Source organism: Colias croceus, chromosome 4 (assembly GCF_905220415.1).
Source record: "Colias croceus chromosome 4, ilColCroc2.1".
NCBI lineage: Eukaryota > Metazoa > Arthropoda > Insecta > Lepidoptera > Pieridae > Colias > Colias croceus.
In genome coordinates this window covers 10,924,597-10,945,322 of record NC_059540.1, presented here as the reverse complement: position 1 = coordinate 10,945,322, position 20,726 = coordinate 10,924,597, and the positions used below count along the sequence as shown (strand labels likewise).

The 20,726-nt window shown below is 34.4% G+C and overlaps 1 protein-coding gene and 1 non-coding gene across 2 annotated transcripts; both read left to right on the top strand.

The window, feature by feature from the left end:
• Positions 1–131: 131 nt before the first annotated feature.
• Positions 132–17,980, top strand: LOC123691344 (protein HIRA homolog). The gene is made up of 20 exons (XM_045635669.1): positions 132–251; positions 339–512; positions 1,526–1,684; positions 2,997–3,154; positions 3,728–3,836; positions 4,348–4,508; positions 8,190–8,358; positions 8,974–9,068; positions 9,752–9,922; positions 10,611–10,756; positions 11,157–11,303; positions 11,721–11,931; positions 12,422–12,524; positions 13,241–13,360; positions 14,486–14,632; positions 15,061–15,157; positions 15,786–15,911; positions 16,656–16,780; positions 17,351–17,442; positions 17,755–17,980. The coding sequence occupies exons 1-20, from the start codon at positions 215–217 to the stop codon at positions 17,890–17,892; spliced, it is 2,685 nt and encodes an 894-aa protein (XP_045491625.1). The 5' UTR covers positions 132–214; the 3' UTR covers positions 17,893–17,980.
• On the top strand, positions 5,119–5,280 carry LOC123691535. Its single transcript, XR_006751422.1, has one exon. It is a non-coding gene; the product is annotated as a U1 spliceosomal RNA (small nuclear RNA).
• Positions 17,981–20,726: the final 2,746 nt, after the last annotated feature.

Below are 20,726 nucleotides of genomic sequence, written 5' to 3'. Positions count from 1 at the left end.
ACTTATTATTTTTTAAACTTATTATAATAGGTACTTATCTATTTTTAATCTGCCTTAATATGTCAGTTTCTGAACGTTTCGCATGGTTTCACTTTTTTTTGGCTGAATGCCGGCAGCGCACCCCGCGTCAATGTCATTTTTGTTGAAAATAAATAAAGATTTCTTCTTTTTAGTTTTTAACTATTTTACTAAGTAATTTTAACAATCATCATAAATGAAGCTTTACAAGCCTAATTGGGTAAATCACGATGGTAAGTTAAATCTACTAAGAAGGAAAGGAGATTCAAGTTTTATAGGTACGTCTTTTCGTATTATTTAGCATACAACTTATGTTTCAGATAAGTCGATATTTTCTGTGGATATTCATCCAGCGGGGAAGCGTTTTGCAACAGGAGGCCAGGGCCTGGACTCTGGCAGGGTCGTTGTTTGGAATTTAAATGCAGTTTTGTATGAAGAAGTGGAATTGGACCCCAATGTTCCAAAGATGCTTTGTCAAATGGATAACCACTTGGGTTTGTTGACAGAATTTAAAAACCTATTTAGTTCAATTCAATATAAGATGTATAATATCTTCCTGGTGCATGATTTATTATAACAAAATATATATAGTCCCCGGAGAATAAAATGATAACAGCAAAAACACAACTTTTCAGGAGAAATAAAAAACCGATAGAGAGATAAAAAAGGCACAGTGGTAGCTAATTTTTTAACCTTTTATTATGTTTCAAATATTTTTAATAACTTTAAGAGAAATGAAGTTAATTAAAATTTAAAAATTTAGTAGCATTTGACTGAAATGTAAATTTACTAATATACACTTATCATTTTATTCTCGTTTATATTGGAGATATGTATTAATGGATAATAATCCAATGAACTTTTATTCTGGGGTTTTTTAAAAAACAATATTATAGTAATCAACTATTATTACATAAAAAATTAAGACAATAAAAAGTAATAAAAGTCAGTCTTCCTGATCATCATCGTGATCATAATGTACATGGTCATACAAATGGCGCCAAAACATATTTTTACAAGAATAAAATGATAATAGGCGTTTGTCATTATTTCGCCATTTCTTTTTTCCGAGAATATTATTGTAAAAGTTATTACCACATAACGAGTGAAGAAACTTTTTCGCTATCATATAACTATCTTTTTTTTTCTAGTATGAATATGTTCTGGGAAAAAGCAGTGAACATTATTGTAATATCTTATAGCTTTGTGGATTATAGGAGAAAAATTACAAAAAAATTTGTATAGATGTATTAGGCTATGTAGGCTTCAAATATTGAATAACAATAAAACTATGGTAATGGCGATTATCATTTTATTCTCCGGGGACGGTGATATTTAGTAAGTAAAGCCAAAGACAGTGCATGGTGAATAATTTTATATTCACAGGCATTTATTTTTATGTTTCAGCCATAAAATTTATATTCGACAGAAGCCTGTAACATAGTTTATCCTTGTTTTAGTATCACCTAACCATAAAATAAGATTATTTATATATTTTCTATTGCAGCCTGTGTAAATTGCGTGCGTTGGAGCAATGGTGGTAGATACCTAGCATCTGGAGGTGATGATGGTCTGGTCATGATATGGGGCCTTAGTGTGGCAGTGGGTGCTGGGAAGCACAAGGCAGAGACTTGGCGGTGCTTGTCAACATTGAGAGGACATGGAGGTAATATTTGTGAAGTGATTGTTATAATATTTTTTATAGATTTATTTAGCACTAGCTTTCCGCCAGCGGCTTGGCCCGCGTAGTCAAAGAAAAACCCACATAGTTCCCGTTCGTGGGATTTCCGTGGTCCGTGGGATAAAACCTATCCTATGCCCTTCCTGAGGTCTCAACTCTCAAGCGTTTGCGTACCAAATTTGAAGTAAATCCATGCAGTACTTTTTGAGATAAGCTTGGACATACAGACAAATTGACAAACAGACAAAAATTTAAAATTCTAAAAGTATATTTTTGGCTTCGGTAGAGGTATCTATTTTAGATCACGCCCCAAGTATTCTTTTAAAAAAAATATTCAATCTTACATTTTTGAAAATATATTATTAAATTTAAATTTACATAGTTAAGTAAGTACCTACCTGCTAAGTTAATACGGTCTACGTCTGAAGGGCATGTGTGCAAATATTTACGACTAGCTTCCGCCCGCGACTCCGTCCGCGCGGATGTCGGTCTTCGCGTGGATGGTTATTTCTCAATTTTGAGTACCTCTGTCAATAACATCTTATAAATATCTATTGGACCCAATTCCCAAATACGGCTAGGCCTATAATAATACGCAACGTGTGTTCGCGGTTCTACGGAACAACGTCTATGGATAAAACTGAAAAATTAAGATTAATTTTTTTTCTACGTATTTTTTCCAGGATAAAAAGTATCCTATTTTACGCCCAGGATAATAAGGTATAATTATACCAAGTTTTATCGAAATCGAACCGCTAGTTTTCACGTGATGCCTTCACATACAGACAGACAGACAGACAGACAAAAATTTTTTTAATCACATATTTGGGTTTGGTATCGATCCAGTAACACCCCCTGCTATTTATTTTTTCAATATTTTTAATGTACAGAATTGACCCTTCTACAGATTTATTATATGTATAGATTTTACAGATTGACTTGTTATAAAATGCAATAAAATCTATTGCCAGTAATCGACTTCCATTGTAATAGTTTTGTATTATTACAATTTGAGAATAACAGGTTTCTAATGAAACTAAGTGTAATTTTCTTCAGAATATCATACCTTGATATGTTATTGTTTTAAGAAAAGAATGTCTACGATAAATTACATATGGTGTTTTCATTTGAATAAATTACATTGTTGGTGAGAAATATCTTGCTATTTATTAAATGAGTTTATTAATTTTTTTAATAGAATACATATCTAAAAAGGCAAAAGAATTATATGTTTTGAAAGAAATCACAGTGAATAAATCTCTAACTCCACAATGTTAATTTCTGCTTTATTTCACAGGTGACGTCTTAGACCTGGCGTGGTCACCACTCGACAAATGGTTGGCCAGTTGCAGTGTGGACAACTCAGTGATAATTTGGAATGCGGAAAAGTTTCCGGAGATGGTGTGCGTGCTGAATGGGCATAATGGTCTGGTGAAAGGTGTGGCTTGGGACCCTGTGAGTATGAGTTAGTGGGTATAAATTGTTTTTATCGCTGCAATCTGTTTAACTTGTAAATCTGTTGTACTATTGTAATTAAATATCTTATTAGATAGAATTTAAGCTGTTAGATAAATTGGTTATTTTTTCTCATTCAGTTAATCTAAATAAATTAAAAATACGACGTGTGTCACTCGGGGACTGCCGCGGTAAAGCTATTGCATGCTATGCCTTCAAGCCACACCTCCGCCCGTCGGAGTGGGGAGCGTGAGGTTTTTTCGTTACGGAATTTCTCGATTCGGTCCCCGCGCACAAGGCCCGCGATAGAAGCTATGCAATAGCTTAATAAACAATTGAATAAAACAAAACTTAATACGGCAACTTATGGGATGGATGCATTTAATTTGTTTCTCCAATAACAATTTTGTGCGAGAAGGTAATCAGCGGCTATAGCTGTAAACAAACACAAAAAAATTAATAATAATTGTAAATCAAAATTGAAAATGATAAAATTACATACATCATAAAACAATTGACAATTTCGAAAAGTCACTTTTTTATTAAGAAGTAAATTATTGCTGTATCTTTCAGGTTGGTAAATATTTAGCATCACAATCAGATGACAAGTCATTGAGAGTATGGAAGACTTCAGATTGGACGCAAGAGAAAGTCATCACAGATCCATTTGAAGAGTGTGGAGGTAAGTTTATCAAACAGTAAAAAACTATTTTTAACCATATGATATGTTTTATTTAATTGTATTGAAAATAATGTCTTTGTTAAGAGGTCATACATACTATTATTTTTAAACTAGTTAGTAAAAAATCAGTTGCAGTTAGAGTATGACAAATTCTTTATTATGGTTTATTGCTTTTTACATAGGTATATAACTTTTTCAAATGTCTTATACTGCTATTAAAATAATTTTAATAACATTTCGGCTCCTCGGTTGTTGTATATATAAGCATGCAAGCTTAAATGATTGTCGATCCCATATATCAACCAAATATTTCTAAAATCCAAAGCTTAATCAGAAATCATGAGATTTCTGCGATAAGCAAATGCAAGCAGGAAACTGTTCATCATTATTTACCAATTGTTTAACATCTTGACAGTTTTTATTCATAAAGAAAGTAAACAAAGCGCAGAATTAACGTAACAACAAATTAATTCAAGCTATTATACACCAATACTTTAAAAACCATTTCCAGGCACAACCCACATCCTCCGTCTCTCCTGGTCCCCCGATGGCCAATACGTGCTATCAGCTCACGCGATGAACGGAGGAGGTCCAACCGCTCAAGTGGTGGAGCGAGAGGGCTGGAGGTGCGATAAGGATTTTGTTGGACACAGGAAGGCTGTTACTTGTGCGGTATGTTTGTAAAATACAACTAAAATCTAGATTTGGTTCGTCGTTCAATGTTAAAAAACGGAAATTGGGATAATATTACTTCTTTATATGAATTTATATAATAAATATGGTTGTAAATATTTATTTATATATATATTTATTATAATTAATATATTTATATAAATTAATAATAATATCAAATAAAAATTGTAAAAATGACAAATGTATCCTTCAAATCCATACTTTATTAATATTATAAATGCGAAAGTAACTCTGTCTGTCTGTCTGTTACTCCATCACGCCTTAACTACTGAACCAATTTGCATGAAATTTGGTATAGAGATATTTTGATACCCGAAAAAGGACATAGGCTACTTTTTACCCCGGCACATAGGATAGGTTTTATCCCGGAAATCCCACGGGAACGGGAACTATTCGGGTTTTTCTTTGACTGCGCGGGCGATGCCGCGGGTGGAAAGTAGTATCATATTATATTCTCGCGTGTCTTTTATGAATGCCACCACTGTTGAAGTTCCACTCTCCAGTCATAGATGGCGCTAGTTGTATTCTAACTCGCGCTATAGAAATTTTTTCCGTAAAGCATATATACACGCTAGTACTTGGCGAAATCATACTTACCTGGCGTAGGGGACACCGTGATCAGGAAGGCGGTTCCCCCAGAGCGAGGCCCCGCCATTGCACTGCGGTGGGGTTGACCTCTGTGATTATCCCTAATGTGGATAACTCGGACGCGTAATTTTTGGTAGTGGGGACTGCGTTCGCGCCGTCCCCCCATAATAATAATAATAATAAAGCCTTTATTTCCGAAAAAAAAGTTGACATATATAAACATAAAATTACTTAAAACTAAAAACGAAATTTCACTATAAAATATCTCTAGTTTCGGTATGCCTTACGGCAAAGGCCTCCTCCAACTCTTTCCATTGTGCTCTGTCTGCTGCCACTCTTGTCCAAAAGGGCCCTGCGGTCATTTTTAATTCGTCCTCCCATCTCCTAGCTTTGCGGCCCCGGCTCCTTACTCCATCCCTAGGGTACCAGACAGTGACCTGTTTGCTCCATTTTTCTTTTTTGCAGCGGAGCATATGTCCAGTCCATCTCCATTTTAATTGGTCTATGCTTTTAAGGATGTCTGTTAATTTTGTTTTACGTCTAATGTCTGTACTCTTAACTTTGTCTTTTAGTTTCAGACCCAGCATGCTCCTTTCCATACCTCTTTGACAACTTGCTAGTTTATCCCTATGGCGTTTAGTTAGAGCCCAGGTTTCGCAGCCGTATGTTATACAGGGTAGGATGCAGGTATCAAATGTTTTCTTCTTGATCTTAATTCCCAGAGACTTGCTTTTCATGATTTCTTTCATGGCCCAGTATTTCTTCCATCCTGTTGCAATCCTTTTGTCTATTTCTTTGGACATTTGATCATAAGGTGATATAATCTGGCCGAGATATACATATTCCTCTACGTATTCAAGTTTTTGTCCATTGATGGTTATGTCTATGGGTGTTGAATTCGTCATTACTTTAGTTTTACTAGAGTTCATTTCTAGACCCACTTCCCTGCCTCTGTCTGCTAAAGTTTGTATCATAGATTCCAGTAGTAGCGGGTCTTCTTCTAATAACACCAAGTCATCAGCAAATCTGAGATTATTCAGTCTTGATCCATTTATGTTAAGTCCCACATGCTCCCATTCTAGTTTCCTGAACATTTGTTCTAGCACTGCTGTAAACAGCTTTGGTGAGAGTGGATCACCTTGTCTGACACCCCTTTCAATTGGAAAAACATCTCCCATTGATTCCAGTCGGACACTAGCTTTACTTTCCTTGTATATGTTTTTGATGATGTCTATGTATGAATTTTGAATTCCCTGCTCTTTTAAGCTTTGCCATACGGATTCGTGTTTGAGACTATCGAAAGCTTTAGAGTAATCTATGAATGCCAGATAAATAGTTTTATTGTATTCATTGTATTTTTGGATAAGCTGTTTAATTGTATGTATTTGATCAATTGTACTGAATCCTTTTCTGAAACCAGCCTGTTCTATCGGTTGGTTTTCGTCTAGTTGGTTTGACACTCTGTCCAGGATAACTTTTGCGAAAACTTTATATACATTCGAAATTAGAGATATTGGCCTGTAATTCCCAATATCGTCCTTTGCACCTTTCTTGTACAAAAGTATTATGTGCGATTCTGCCCAATTGCTTGGAATACTGCTTGTATATAAAATCTCATTAAAGATCCTGGTAAGTATTGGGGCTAGTTCTGTGATTGTCCCTTTCATCAGTTCATTTGTAATTTTGTCAGGACCAGGCGATTTTTCCATCTTTTGACTTTTAATAGCTTTCTCTACTTCCGATTGTAATATTTCTGGTATATCTTCATTAGCTTCCGTCATGTATTGTTGTATTTGAACATGTCTCCTTTCAGTTGTCTGTGTGTTAGCCTGATTTGAATATAATGAACGATAATAGTTTGTCGCTATATTCTTGATTTTACTACGAGATGTTTTTTGCAGTTCTTTGTCTCTTAGCTTTGGTATCCATTCTTTTCCTTTTTCTCTAAGTTCTTTAAGTGCTTTTTTTGTGCCTCCCGTTTTGATAATATAATTTTCCAGGGTTTTGTGACGTCTATTATTTCTATCTTTCCTCATATTTTCGCGGATCTGTTTGCTAAGATTGGAGATTTCTTTTTGGTTTTCTTTCTTATTAAGTATCAGTTCCTTTCTGTCTTGAATTAGTTTTAAAGTTGTTTCACTTAAATAGGTTTCTTTCTTCTTGTTTGTTGTTGTACTTGCCTGTTCTTTGAGCTTGTTTTCTACTTTTTTGTATTTCTCATTTAGTGACATATTTGAGTTAACAACTTCCATTAAGGCTTCTGTAGTTTCGAATTTCTCCCCCTTTTTGCACGTTAAGTGAATATTTTGAACGGCTCTTGGTCTAGGCTTCTTTAAACCACTTGCTTTGAGACAGCTACGTACCATACGGTGGTTGGTATTGAAGTTTAGGTTTTTTACTATTCCCGTATCACTAAATAACTTCGCTTTGTTGGTTATTATGTAATCAATTTCATTTCTGACCTTTCCGTCTGGAGATATCCATGTCCATTTGTTGTTGAGCCTTTTGCGAAAAATGGAGTTAAGAAGTGTTAAATTTTGCTCAAGCAAGAATTCTACTAACTTTTCTCCATTTCTACTTCTTTTACCTTTCCCATATTTCCCTATTATATGTTCTTCTCCAGTTATTTGGGTACCTACTTGTGCATTGAAATCCCCCATGAGTACTAAATTGTTTTGAGAGTATTTTTCTGAAAATTCCCTTAGTTTATCATAGAATGTATCTATTTCTGCTTTTGATGCTTGCTCTGTTGGCGAGTAGACTTGAATTACTGTCCAGTTTTTCTTATGTTTGGGTAAGTTAATGTGTATTGCCGCTATTCTATCTGATACTCCTTCAAACGCGGTGATGTAGTATAATGACATATTAAATGACAAATGAGGAGGACCATCAAAAATATATGAATGTCTACTTTCAATTTTCTTAAATGAATATATTTATTACTTAAATTTTATAGTTTACATTTTCTTAATTTACGGGAATTAAACTGACCTAACAAAATTAAATAAATCAACAGTAAAAAATAAGATAACAAGGAACTCACAATTCAACAACATATAATGCAAATTCCAGCGTTTCAACAGCAACATATTCGTAAAAGAAGGCAAAAAATGTTGTTGTGCTGCCGTTGGTTCTCGGGACAGGGCCCTCTCGATCTGGCTGACCTCACTCAAGCGACCCCTGGTGGTTGTGCATGAGTTGTTCAGTGATAGTGTACTGGATATGTCCTGGAGTTCTGATGGTAAGTAATAAATATATTTTGGGGTTTATAATTTGTTGTAAAGTAAGAGGGAAAGAAATGTTGTTGTGCTGCCGTTGGATCTCGTGACAGGGCCCTTAGGATCTGGCTGACGTCACTCAAGCAACCCTTAGTGGTCGTGCATGAGTTGTTCAGTGATAGTGTACTGGATAAGTCTTGGAGTTCGGATGGTGAGTTATTAAGCTATTACATAGCTTCTATAGCGGGCCTTGAGCGCGGGGACCGAATCGAGAAATTCCGTAACGAAAAAACCTCACGCTCCCCACTCCGACGGGCGGAGGTGTGGCTTGAAGGCATAGCATGCAATAGCTTTACCGCGGCAGTCCCCGAGTGACACACGTCTTTTTTCTGTGTATTAATGGTGTGTAATAAAAAACATTAAAAAGAAGAACTATTGTATTTTTTTGTATCTTCTATGCGCGGAATAATATATAAAAACAATTTTTTGAATAATACTTGGCTAAGTTTGGCATGTATGAAAATAGTAATTTTTGGGTATATGATTTCTATAAAACAGTGTACCTATTAGATTCAAGTTTTATTCCACGTAAAAAGGTACAAAAATAAATTTTATAAATGCCGAATAAAATATTTCAGGACTAAACCTGTTAGCATGCAGTTCAGATGGAACGGTTGCATGCATTCAATTCACTAACAAGGAGATTGGTACACCACTTACACTTGAAGAAAAAGTAAGTTAATTTATTTGAAACTAGCTTACCGCCCGCGGCCTTCGCCCGCTCTGTCTAAAACCTAATAAACTATATACTTAAACCTTCCTCTTTAATCACTCTATCTATTAAAAAAAACCGCATCTAAATCCGTTGCTTAGTTTTAAAGATTTAAGCATACAAAGGGACATAGGGACAGAGAAAGCGACTTTGTTTTATACTATGTGATAAGAATAGTAAAGTGTAATAATGCAAGTCTTAAATAGTTCCCAATCAGCTTTACTGCTTAGATTAATTTCTTTGTCTGAATTTATAATCCTACCTTGTCTGAACATTGACCAAAAGCGCCCCAGACATTTTTCGAGTCCATATAGTTAACTATACCATTTAAAAAACTTAATCTTTATCATCCAATAAAGCGTATTTATAGACAAAAAAAATGCAGAATTACCCTTATTGACGTTTCATCGAACGTTTCTCAGAATAACTCATTCTAACATAACATTTTGACTGACCGGTTGGCTTGGTTGGTAGTGGCCCTGCCTTCCAATCCAGAGGTCGTGGTTTCCCACCCGAGGAATTATATAATATGTATGTTTATCAGCCATCTGGTTTCCATAACACAAGCGAAAGCTTAGTATGGGATCAGATCGTGCCGTGTGTGATAATTGTCCTGAAATAAAAATAAAAAAAATAAATTCCAGAATGCCCTCTACGAAAAGATATACGGTAAGTGTCCAGCAAATGACAGTAGTGGTGATCTATCCTCGAACCTTCTCGTCGAGTGTCCAGAGATACTCTTGGCAAGGGAGAAACAGGAAGCTAAAAAGGAACTGCCGAAAGAGGAATCTACGCCTAAAAGTGAAAAATCTCAAGTGAGTATGGGATATATTTAAAATTAAGTGAAGGTTTATTTGGTTAAGAGTTGAATTTCATTATTTACGCTATATAATTCTCCAATCAAAAAAACATTGTAAGGACTGATACTAAAAAAAGAGTAATACAGTGGTGGACGTTTAAGCAATTTCTTATAAAACTAGATAAACGGCTGTTCTATTACATAATATGAAATTCCAATACGTTGTTACGCAAATGTTAAATAAATTTGAAGACTGAGTTCGTCTTAGGTGTTTCTAATTAAACTTCCACCAGTGTATATAACATATAACTTAGCGCACACTTGGCGTCTAGGTAGTCGTGCGTCGCTAGGCTGTCATCTCAGCGTGCAGCCAAGTTAACCAACTTGTTGGTTTTATAGGCATTAGGCGCGAGGCTATATAGGCATTAAATTTTAATGATAAATTTTTCTTTTATATAATAATGTATATAGATAGTGGTCCGGTCAATTCAATAATAAATGAAATATTTAAATAAAAAAAAAATAAGCCCTGACGGAATTTCATTATTTGATCACTATTTTTTATGTCTAAATTGGCCGGACTAATAATCTTCTATTTAAACTGTGGTCTCAATGATGAACCTTCTGACCTTCATAAATATTTAAATATTTTTTGTAATTGTTGAAAACAATTCACAATTTTACAAACCTACCTACACTTCCAGCAAAAGATATACACGCCGTCACCCGTATCGACCCAGTCTAGCCCAGCGCCAGTCCGTCCGATGGACCGGCAGATAGAGACGCGCACGTCGGACGGCAAGCGGCGGATCACGCCCGTGTTCATCCCGCTCACACATGCGGACGCCAAGTGAGTGCGAGCGAGATAGATGTATGTTTTGTGGTGTCGGATCGAATAATATGGACGGATTTGTGTTGGGAATTATGAAATGATGAATGATTTTTTGGTTGTTGTTGGTAATGTAAATTAAAGAATTGAATGTGGTTTGAAATATATTTTTGCATATTTTCAAACGATGTGTCTTCAATTATATTGATAATTTGCGCGTCTGTAACATTTTGACTATACATTAAATTCCCAAAAATAATTTCAACGGAATCATTCAAATTACAACTTATCAAAATTTATAGCTATGCCTTGTTGATACGGTACAACATGTAGGTATCACACTACAGAACACATTGCACATATTCAACATACATATAACACAATTTTTTTAACTAGAAAACTAACTGAACTCCAATTTCAGCGAATCCCTAGGATCTCAACCGGGCGGTCTAGAGAACTGCTTCAGTACATCTTCTCAAAGCAAATCTCGTATTCGAGTGGAAAGAAGAGATGATATCGTGATACACCCTAATGTAAGCAACCATGCGCACAGCAAGACTAGTGATAAGTGAGTAACATTTACATGATTTTAGTAATTATTTTAGTATATATAATTGTTTTAGATATGCTTTATTTTGAAGTATATTGATTTGGTCCTTCGAGTTGGTAATTTTAACAAAAACAGATAATGTGTCTTATTCATACATCTTCTTTTTTGTGTAAATTAATGTGTTATGTGATAGGCTATTTCACTGATTGGTTGGAGAATGGTTCGAAAAACACAACTTTCCATTGTAATAAAAAGCCGGAGGACTATGTAATATATTATGTATTTTATACGTTATATTTTTTCAAGATAATTCCATGCTTCTCTATTAACAACACAAATGTATGACATAATGATAGATATGCAGTTTGAATATTATTTATCAACTTATTTATGAATTTATCACATTTTCACAATTCATTAATATACGCAAAACAGTTTCCCGGCCAGCGCGCTGGACCAACGCCTGCGCAAGCGCACAGCATCCACATTACCCGGGCCAAAAGCGGAAGATCTACAAACTAAGAGACCCTGCCCTTCGCCCCCGCCGGGACAGTCCCAAACGAGTTATTTGGTCCCAGCACTATCTGTCCCCGCTTTGGGGACTGCGGGGCCAATTGTTAGAGCGGCTGGCGTGTTGAGGTTACAGGTAAGTGATGATATAGCGAAGTTTTGCCCCTTGGCCACATAGGCCAAATAAAGTGTTGCCCCTTGGCCACATTGGCCAAATGAAGTGTTGCCCCTTGGCCACATTGGCCAAACAAAGTGTTGCCCCTTGGCCACATTGGCCAAATGAAGTGTTGCCCATTGGCCACATTGGCCAAATGAAGTGTTGCCCCTTGGCCACATTGGCCAAATGAAGTGTTGCCCCTTGGCTCCGCTGGGACCGTGCCAAGCGAACTTGGCTCCAACTGAAAATTTTATTAAGAAAAAGCCGATTCTCTCTCAAATTAAGTGTCTATTAGAGACACTTATTTTGGGAAAGATTATTATCATAGTTAGCTTTCTGCGATCAGGAGGCTTTTTCATGAACGTGGTTTAAAGTGGCCTATGTATAGACATTGGACAACCATAATTTATTGTATTTTACATAAGGAGCAAGGGCAAAAAATATCTTAAACAAATAATATTATTTACAGGTAGTAAATAAAGCATGCAACACACCGTACGGGAAGCTCTCAAGGCTTGAGTTGATCCCAAATAATTCCGCCTCGAATGATCCTGTTTGGGAAACATATTTAGGTAAGGAATTGAAAATATCAAATCTTTTTTTCTTTTTCATTTATCAGATAAAGGATTTTTTTTATCATACATAAGTAAAAGTTTTTGATGTGACATTTCTTTAGACGTGCGGAGAGTGAAAAAAAAAGGTCGTGTCATGGAGTGAGGAAACTATTTTGGTATCTTTGAATCTTACAAAAGAAGTTTCACTTCTGACACGTGTGCTCGGCACACACGCTCTTTTTTTAGTTCGCTTAGTTCCCGTTCCCGAGGGATTTCCGGGATTGCGTCATTTTCCGGGATAAAAAGTTGCCTATGGCCTTTCTCGGGTATCAAAATATCTCCATACCAAAATTTCATGAAAATTGGTTCAGTAGTTTAAGCGTGATTGAGTAACAGACAGACAGACTGAGTTACTTTCGCATTTATAATATTATAGTATAGATTATTATTTTTAACCGACTTCTAAAAAAAGGAGGAGGTTATCAATTCGGCCGGTATGTTTTTTTTTATGTATGTACACCGATTACTCCGAAGTTTCTGAACCGATTTACGTGGTTATTTTTTTGTTCGATGCGGGATAGTGTCGAATTGGTCCCATAAAAATTTTATTCGGATAGGCCCAGCAGTTTTTATTAAATGAGCATTTTCGTCTGTATTTGTAAATGTTGCAAGTGCAAATTTGAAGTCGGTTGTTTTTAACGCAGTTATTGACTTGTATTTTGTGTGTACGTCAGGTGCGGCAGTGTCGTGCATAGCGTGCGACGCGCGCTGGGTGTGCGTGTGCTGCGCGGACGGAGCGCTGCACGTGTGGAGACTCGCTAGACCCAAGCCGCACAGGGCCCTGCCGCCGCTGGGTCAGTGTGTTTCTGAGCCACACAGCGTGCGACATGCAACTTGAATACATGTATCTGTCGTGGTCATATAGTAGATTTGATCATTTCATGATATGAGTGGCCATTTCACGAAATGGTCGCATATCGTGAAATGGTCAACATGGTTTGATCAGATCGTTAAATCGTCAACGTTTCACGATTTGGTCATCCACATTTGGCCAGATCGTATAAAATATAAAGAGTCCATAAAATATTGAAAAATTTCAGAATAACTATATTCTAAAAACTTGTTTAATGTCATTTAATGATATGACCACGACATATCCATAGTTTAACTTAAGCAAGAAATGAAAAAATGAAAAAAAAATTAAACAAAAAAAAAATCATTGGATGTTTTTCAGACTTAAATCTGCCTTTGTTTTACATAGTTTTACATACTTTGTACAATAAAATCTAAAAATAATGCGGATTCGCTTTTGTTATATCTTACCCGTCAATTTTAACAGACTATATATTTTGTTAAAATTGACGGGGAAAAGTGTGATTCACGTTTTGCGACATTATTTTTCATGATACTTTACTGTGAAAATGTTATGGTAATTTTGCTTTATTTTTAGGAATCCGACTCGCACTTGACTATTTTTTTATGTATGTAATATTGTGCCCATATACAGGGTGTCCCACTGTTGGTATACTATGCTCAAAGGTTATAGTTATGCATACCTACGCTGAGTACGTAAAAAATACTTATAAAATTCCAGACGCATTTTTTTCAAATAGATGAATTCTTAAAACTCTATGTGTACACTGTATACCCATAACAAGCAACCCGCCAAACTTTGCCACCAGCACGTGAGCTATCGTTTAAGATTATGTTTTCATAGTCAAAATGCTCACATTAAAGAAGCGGTATATGCCGGCTGCGCGAAGCTAGCGAAGAAAACATGAATTTTCAGGAAAAATTTAGCAAAAAAATTTCGATGTAATTTTGTTGTTTAAGTATTTTTTACGTGATCCGTGTATGCAAAACAACAAGTCCCTTCGCGCTTAGTATACCAATAGTGGGACACCCTGTATATCTCTCGATTTTATGTATATTTTTTTAATATCATCCCCCCCTTTATATTAATATTTTCCAAATTCCAGCACTGCTGTCACCCGCGCACAAGATGACGCTCTCAGGTGACACGTTGACCGTGGTGACGTCATCAGCAGACCTCGCTATATGGGACCTGCCCACAGCCACGTGTACAATACAACCGTTGTCTTTTAGGAATTTGTTGGCGAATAATAGTGAGTTTCTTTTTTTATTGGTATTGTTTTAGGTTATGGTTTTAGGTTAAGGTTCCGTTTGACGGACTTAAAATAAGGAAATGTCATTTATAATAAGTTTTTTTTTCGCAACATAACTTTTGAACTCAACTTTTTGTGTTTTTAAAATTTCAAAAATGTTTATTAATTGCATTTTTACCTAGATTTTTTTTTACTTTCAAGTTATTGACTTATTAAGTACTTAAGTAATTTGTAAATTGTTTCTAGCCTCATTTATTTGTATCTGTATGAATTCTGTTTATTTTTTTATAATATAAATTTTGTTCTGTTAATAAGAAGTGCTCTCACCATAAAACGTGTGCAGAGAGCACTTCTTCTTATTAACAGAACAAAATTTACCCCATTTTCGAATTAAATAACATTCTTAATAGTATTTGTTTTTATTTCAGCAACTGTAACACACTGTTCTCTCTTGGAAGATGGCAACCCAATGATCTCATTTAACACTGGCAAAAGTTACATATATTGTAAGAAGTTATGCGCTTGGTGAGTTTTATCACGTATTAAATAAAATAATGGAGTTACTTTTATAAAACTTACTCGATATATCTTATGCACTTTACATATTATTTCGGTAATGTTATGATTCGTTTTATTCGAAAATAAATAAAAGAATAATATTTTATCATTTAGTATAAGAAATTAATTGTTTTATAATTTGTGTCTATTTTATGCAATTGGTATTTGATTTGGCTTCAATTTCAATTTCGTTTCATTGATCTGGGATGAATCTACACTCGATGTAAATAAAAATATTTATTTTTCTGTATTTTGAAATTGTCATACTTTTGTATGAGTCTCGATACTATTTAATAAAACTCATATTTTTTATCTCTAAAAGTGAAGTCCCGTGTCCCCTAGTGGGGTAAGGGGCAGATGAATTATACATCTGTTTCACTGATCGATTTTCTTTAGGGACAAGTAGGTGATCAGCCTTTTATATCCTACCAGACCGATTTTTTTTCTTCGTCTCCACCGGGAACCGAATCTAGGAACCCCTTGGTTTTACGCTCACGCGTCAACCACTGTACCAAAGAGGTGGTCTTATCTCTATCACGAATAGGATTTTTTTTTTAGTTTATAACTTCAGTATAAATAAAATGTATATTCACAGGGTGATATGGCAAGATGGCGGCGACCCAGTACGTCGTGCGGGCGGTGCGGGGGGCTCCGGCAAGGGACTGCGGGTGGCTTCGCCCCTTCATGCTAATAGGGCTCCGCATGCTTTGCGGACACACGGGTACGTGTAATCACTACCTATACTAATCTATTCTTAATATTGTAAAAAAACTGAAGAGTTTGTTTGTTTGTTTGAACGCGCTAATCTCAGCAATTACTGGTATGATTTGAAAAATTCTTTCGCTGTTAAATAGCCCATTTATTTAAGACCAACAGGAGCGGACCACTATGGGTAAAACCGCAGGGCACAGCTAGTGAAAAATACAAAATGGTGGGGATATACTACGTGCGGTGTGCGGGAAGTAGAGTGCACACGTCCATTCGTCCGAGCGTCCCATTCGTCACATACATTTTTCTCCTCACAACATTCGTACCGACTCAAAACAACAATAAAGGACGACATTTATAAATGTTTCTTGAATATAAGTGATGTTAACATATTTACGAATATTTGCACGCAAGAGAGTGAACCCGGGTTACAAGACAGCCGACAGGGCTTTGATTACTTGATTTTTTTTAAACATACAAAAAGTCGATTCTGGTAGTTCAAAGTCAAACTAACAGGCTAATCGCTTCATTCCTAGATACTGTGTCGTGGTTTTGTAATAAAATAAATAAAAAAACGACGTGCGTCACTCGGGGACTGCCGCGGTAAAGCCATTGCATGCTATGCCTTCAAGCCACACCTCCGCCCGTCGGAGTGAGGAGCGTGAGGTTTTTTCGTTACGGAATTTCTCGATTCGGTCCCCGCGCTCAAGGCCAGCGATAGAAGCTATGATTAATAAAAACCTTTTGTTTATTACAGTAAATACAGCGCCTGCGCAGCCCGCAGTTGGCTAGAAGCGCAAGTGTCGTCGAGTCTGCATCTGCGACTGAGCAAGGACTATAGACACTGGATAGTTGCGCTTTTCTCTCATCTAGTGGCACATGGTATGTTTAACAGTAATAATAATAAGTAGATTATCTATACTAATATTATAAAGCTGAAGAGTTTGTTTGTTTGTTCAGATTCATCTCAGGAACTACTGGTCCGATTTGAAAAATTCTTTCGCTGTTAGATAGCGCACTTATCGAGGAAGGCTATAGGCTATATATCATCACGCTAAGACCAACAGGCGCGGAACAATGCGGGTGAAACCGCAGGGCACAGCTAGTAAAAAATATTTCCGTGACATTTCTGTTTTTAGGCAAGATGTAAAGATTGTTTTGTAAGTTTTTTGATGTTAGATACCAAGTTTATTATTATATTTAAAGATTGTATTTTCACTTATTTTTGTACTTATGGCTGTGTAAATCTGTAGATCTCTCTGTTTACATATTTTAAAACTTAAAAATAGTTGTACCTAAAAAATCTGAAAGATGATTATTTTTATAGTACAAAAAAAATGATTACAAGTGCGTGAGTTTTCAGAAGTGAAACTTCTTTGATATTCAAAGACTAAAGATGAACTTTAAAGGTAATTTGTAAGTAGTAAATTGTAAATAATATATATTTATCAGGTACAGAAGATCACCTCCGTTGTATATTAGATGACATGTTGGGGCCAAGTCACTGCACATCGCTGCCTAAGAAATGGGAGTCTACTATTTTGGTAAGTTTAAAGAATATAGCTCAATAATTGTTTTTTTTAATTCTTTAATGAATGTATAAAAATAAATATCATTTTATTTTATTCTTTACTTACTTATACATTGGATAAGTAGATTATTATTACTGCTAGACCAATGAATCAATACGAGTATGGTTTCTTTTTAACATAGTTTCAGATGCGTTTTATTATAATCTTAAATTTTATGGAAAATAGCCGTTATATTTTTTTTTTATAAAATTAATTCACTAACAAAGCAGTAGTTACAAATATTATCCAATTGTATTTCACACATTAAATTATATACATTTTCAGGATATCAAAAAGCACGATCTCCTCGAAGAAATGTTAGCATTATTAGTTCGACAGTTAAGATGGCAGCGTCTGTACACAGAATATTCAGACCAATTGAACGAAATTAAACAGACAAACGGTTTGCTCAACGGACACTAAATAGCAGTATTATTTTATTACTATTATACAGGGTGTAATCGTTAAGTGTGCACAGACGGTTATTTCATAACTATTGCAGGTATCAAAAAATGGGAGTGTTTAATATAACATTTTTGGATATTTCTCGTTTTATTTTTAAATAATTATTATTGCCATTTCATTCATTAGGTAAATAAAACCTAACCGATTTACTTTCGATATCAATTTAAAGTTTTTTGCAAATAAAAAAATGCTGCAATAGGTTAGGAATAATCGTCTGTGCACACTTAACGATTACATCCTGTATATAAAAAGGGAAAAAGTTTTGTGCTTGTAAATAATTATTAATGGAATGTTTGTGATGGTTTTTCAGTAAAATGTATGTGTTCTGTGAAAACTGGATTGTAATTTGAATGGTATTTTCCTATTAATTCGATTTTAGTTTTATTAAAATTGTTTGTTTATTTGTTTCAAGAATGATGTAATATGAATGATATAATATAAAAAGTATTAATTTGTGATTTTTTTTGAAGTATAGCAAAATTTTTGTATACAGTATTGCATAAAATGTTTTCTGATATAGAATACTATGAATCAAAGAAAACTAATCGAATGTATTAAAAATTGTAAAATTCAAACATGCTATGCAAGAATAAAAAATTGAATTTCTTTGTCTTATATTTTTAATAATTATTTATTCAATTTTGAACTATATTATGTATTTTATTACTATATGAAACTATACAACAGCAATTTGAAATATTAAATGAAATGATTTTTCAAGTGCATTTTATTATCTCTGCTTTGAATTGATTTAAAAATAATATTATATACTTTGTGTTTTATCAATAGTTCCTTCAAGACTTAGGTTTTAATATGTCAATTGCAAAAATCTGTTTTCTCTCAGTGTGTATTCGTTTGGTTGCTATTACTTATATTTTAAGTTTCTTGCAAGTATAATAATATGATCGTTTTAATTATAAGGAACATTTCTATGAAATGAAGAATTTATCTTATATATTTTTGTGATGATAATATGATAATATCATATGTTAGAATATTTTTAAATTTCATTACATCTGTAGAAAAAAAACATCACTGTTTACGCTTTAAAACATAAATAGAAAAAAACAGTAGGTAGCATGTATGTGAAATGTGTAAAAATGTTATCTTCCACTGCCAAGGTTGTTCAAAGCTGTTGAATATATAAACAAAGTTCAAAGCAATAAAGCGGAGTTTCATATAACCTGTGTTTTATTTAATAGTTGTACTTGTTTGTGAAATTAATAATTCACTCTAAAAAATCCTATGTCTTAGTCCATTCCACCTTAGCTTCGCCCACATTTTCCATATTTTTTCAAGTAAAACTTATCTCCGAATTTATATTTAAGGGTTGCCCTAAAAATATGGTCAAGAACACACTAACCTAAATTGTAAATACAAAAGTGTGTCTTTAATTTTTGTTTGTCAGCACGGCGATTTTATGATATAATTTTTGTGTCAGGGGATAGTAAGGATGCTAGACAGATACTACTCTACTTTTTACAGCTATAAATATCTCATTCCCATGGGATCCTATGTTGAGTTTTTGAATCTCATTGAAATTTATAAATCCCTACTTATAGCTATATCAAAAATATGACAATGACTACATATTCATTTTCCATGACCACGCGAGCGAAGCAGCAGGCGCAAATAACTTTCAGTAAATAGCATGCATCATAGGAAGTTTGTAACAGCTAGGTTTCCTATCTTTTTGGGTCCCTATTACTTATATCTTACGTAAATCTCGTAGAGAAATGGGGATATTTATATGAAAAAATGCAAATATTCTAAAAAAAAGTAATGAAATGAGTAATGAATGAAGTAAGAAAATAGTTGGTTAGGTTTTTAAAAACACTTAAAAGTTCATATAAATGAAATGCGTTTTAAAATATAAATACCAGGTGATGATTGGGGTCATTTAAATAAAAAAATATTGCTTATTACGGGACCATAAATATTTCTTATTTCATAATAAAAATAAAAGAAAATAACCCTAATATCGAAGTCCGACTCGCACTTAACTGATTTTTAACTCAACAAACCAATTGCTTCATTCACTCTTTATTTCACCAGATTTAAGTAACACGACATAGTTTCAAACATTTTTAATAAATATTAAAAAAAAATTTGCATTTCGTGAAAACTATACTCATTTCCCTACGACAGATAGGGTAATTTGTATAATTTTTTCTAATAGAATTCGCTGTTAATTCGGTATACCGTTTACCTTTTTTATTGTATGCTTCTGTATTTGGTCATAATATTTATCTAATACAAAAATCGTGGCGGTGTTTGTTACAAAACTACTCCTGTTACAAAACGGCTTATTTTATAAAATTTTGTGTAGATTTATAGGGTAGGTCTATAAATCGGCCTGTTGGCCGATAGAATAGATAGAGAAAATAAATGTTTCTATTTTTCATGTTTCTAATGATATTATGAGTAGTATTATTACTACATACTACTTTTGCTAGGACCTTCATTTTCACTTTTACCTAATAAAACTATAATTTTCATCCGGTTGACATACCGGTGAAGGACTTTATAGGTACGATTCTGTACCATATTATTATATTCTCAAAAAGTTTAGTTTAGTTCTTAGTATATTTGTTCAAAATTTGATCAAAATCGTTTGAGTGCAGGTGTGAAAGCTTGACTGTGAGACATTTATGATATTAGTAGGGATTGTCATGTAGTCATTTAAATTTATATCTCTTTAATTGGTTCAGTACAGGCAAATTACAGTCGTATATGATGATTATTCATAAAGAAGGTAATCAGTTGAGAAAGAAGGAATAAAAAAAACGACA

What these genes read in the sequence shown, in the direction of transcription:
- LOC123691344 (XM_045635669.1), top strand. Translation starts at nt 215, where the DNA reads ATGAAGCTTTACAAGCCTAATTGGGTAAATCACGATG. An exon ending in TCCATTTGAAGAGTGTGGAG is followed by an intron (nt 3,837 to 4,347) that starts GTAAGTTTATCA and finishes AACCATTTCCAG; the next exon opens with GCACAACCCACATCCTCCGT. An exon ending in CACAGCAAGACTAGTGATAA is followed by an intron (nt 11,304 to 11,720) that starts GTGAGTAACATT and finishes TACGCAAAACAG; the next exon opens with TTTCCCGGCCAGCGCGCTGG.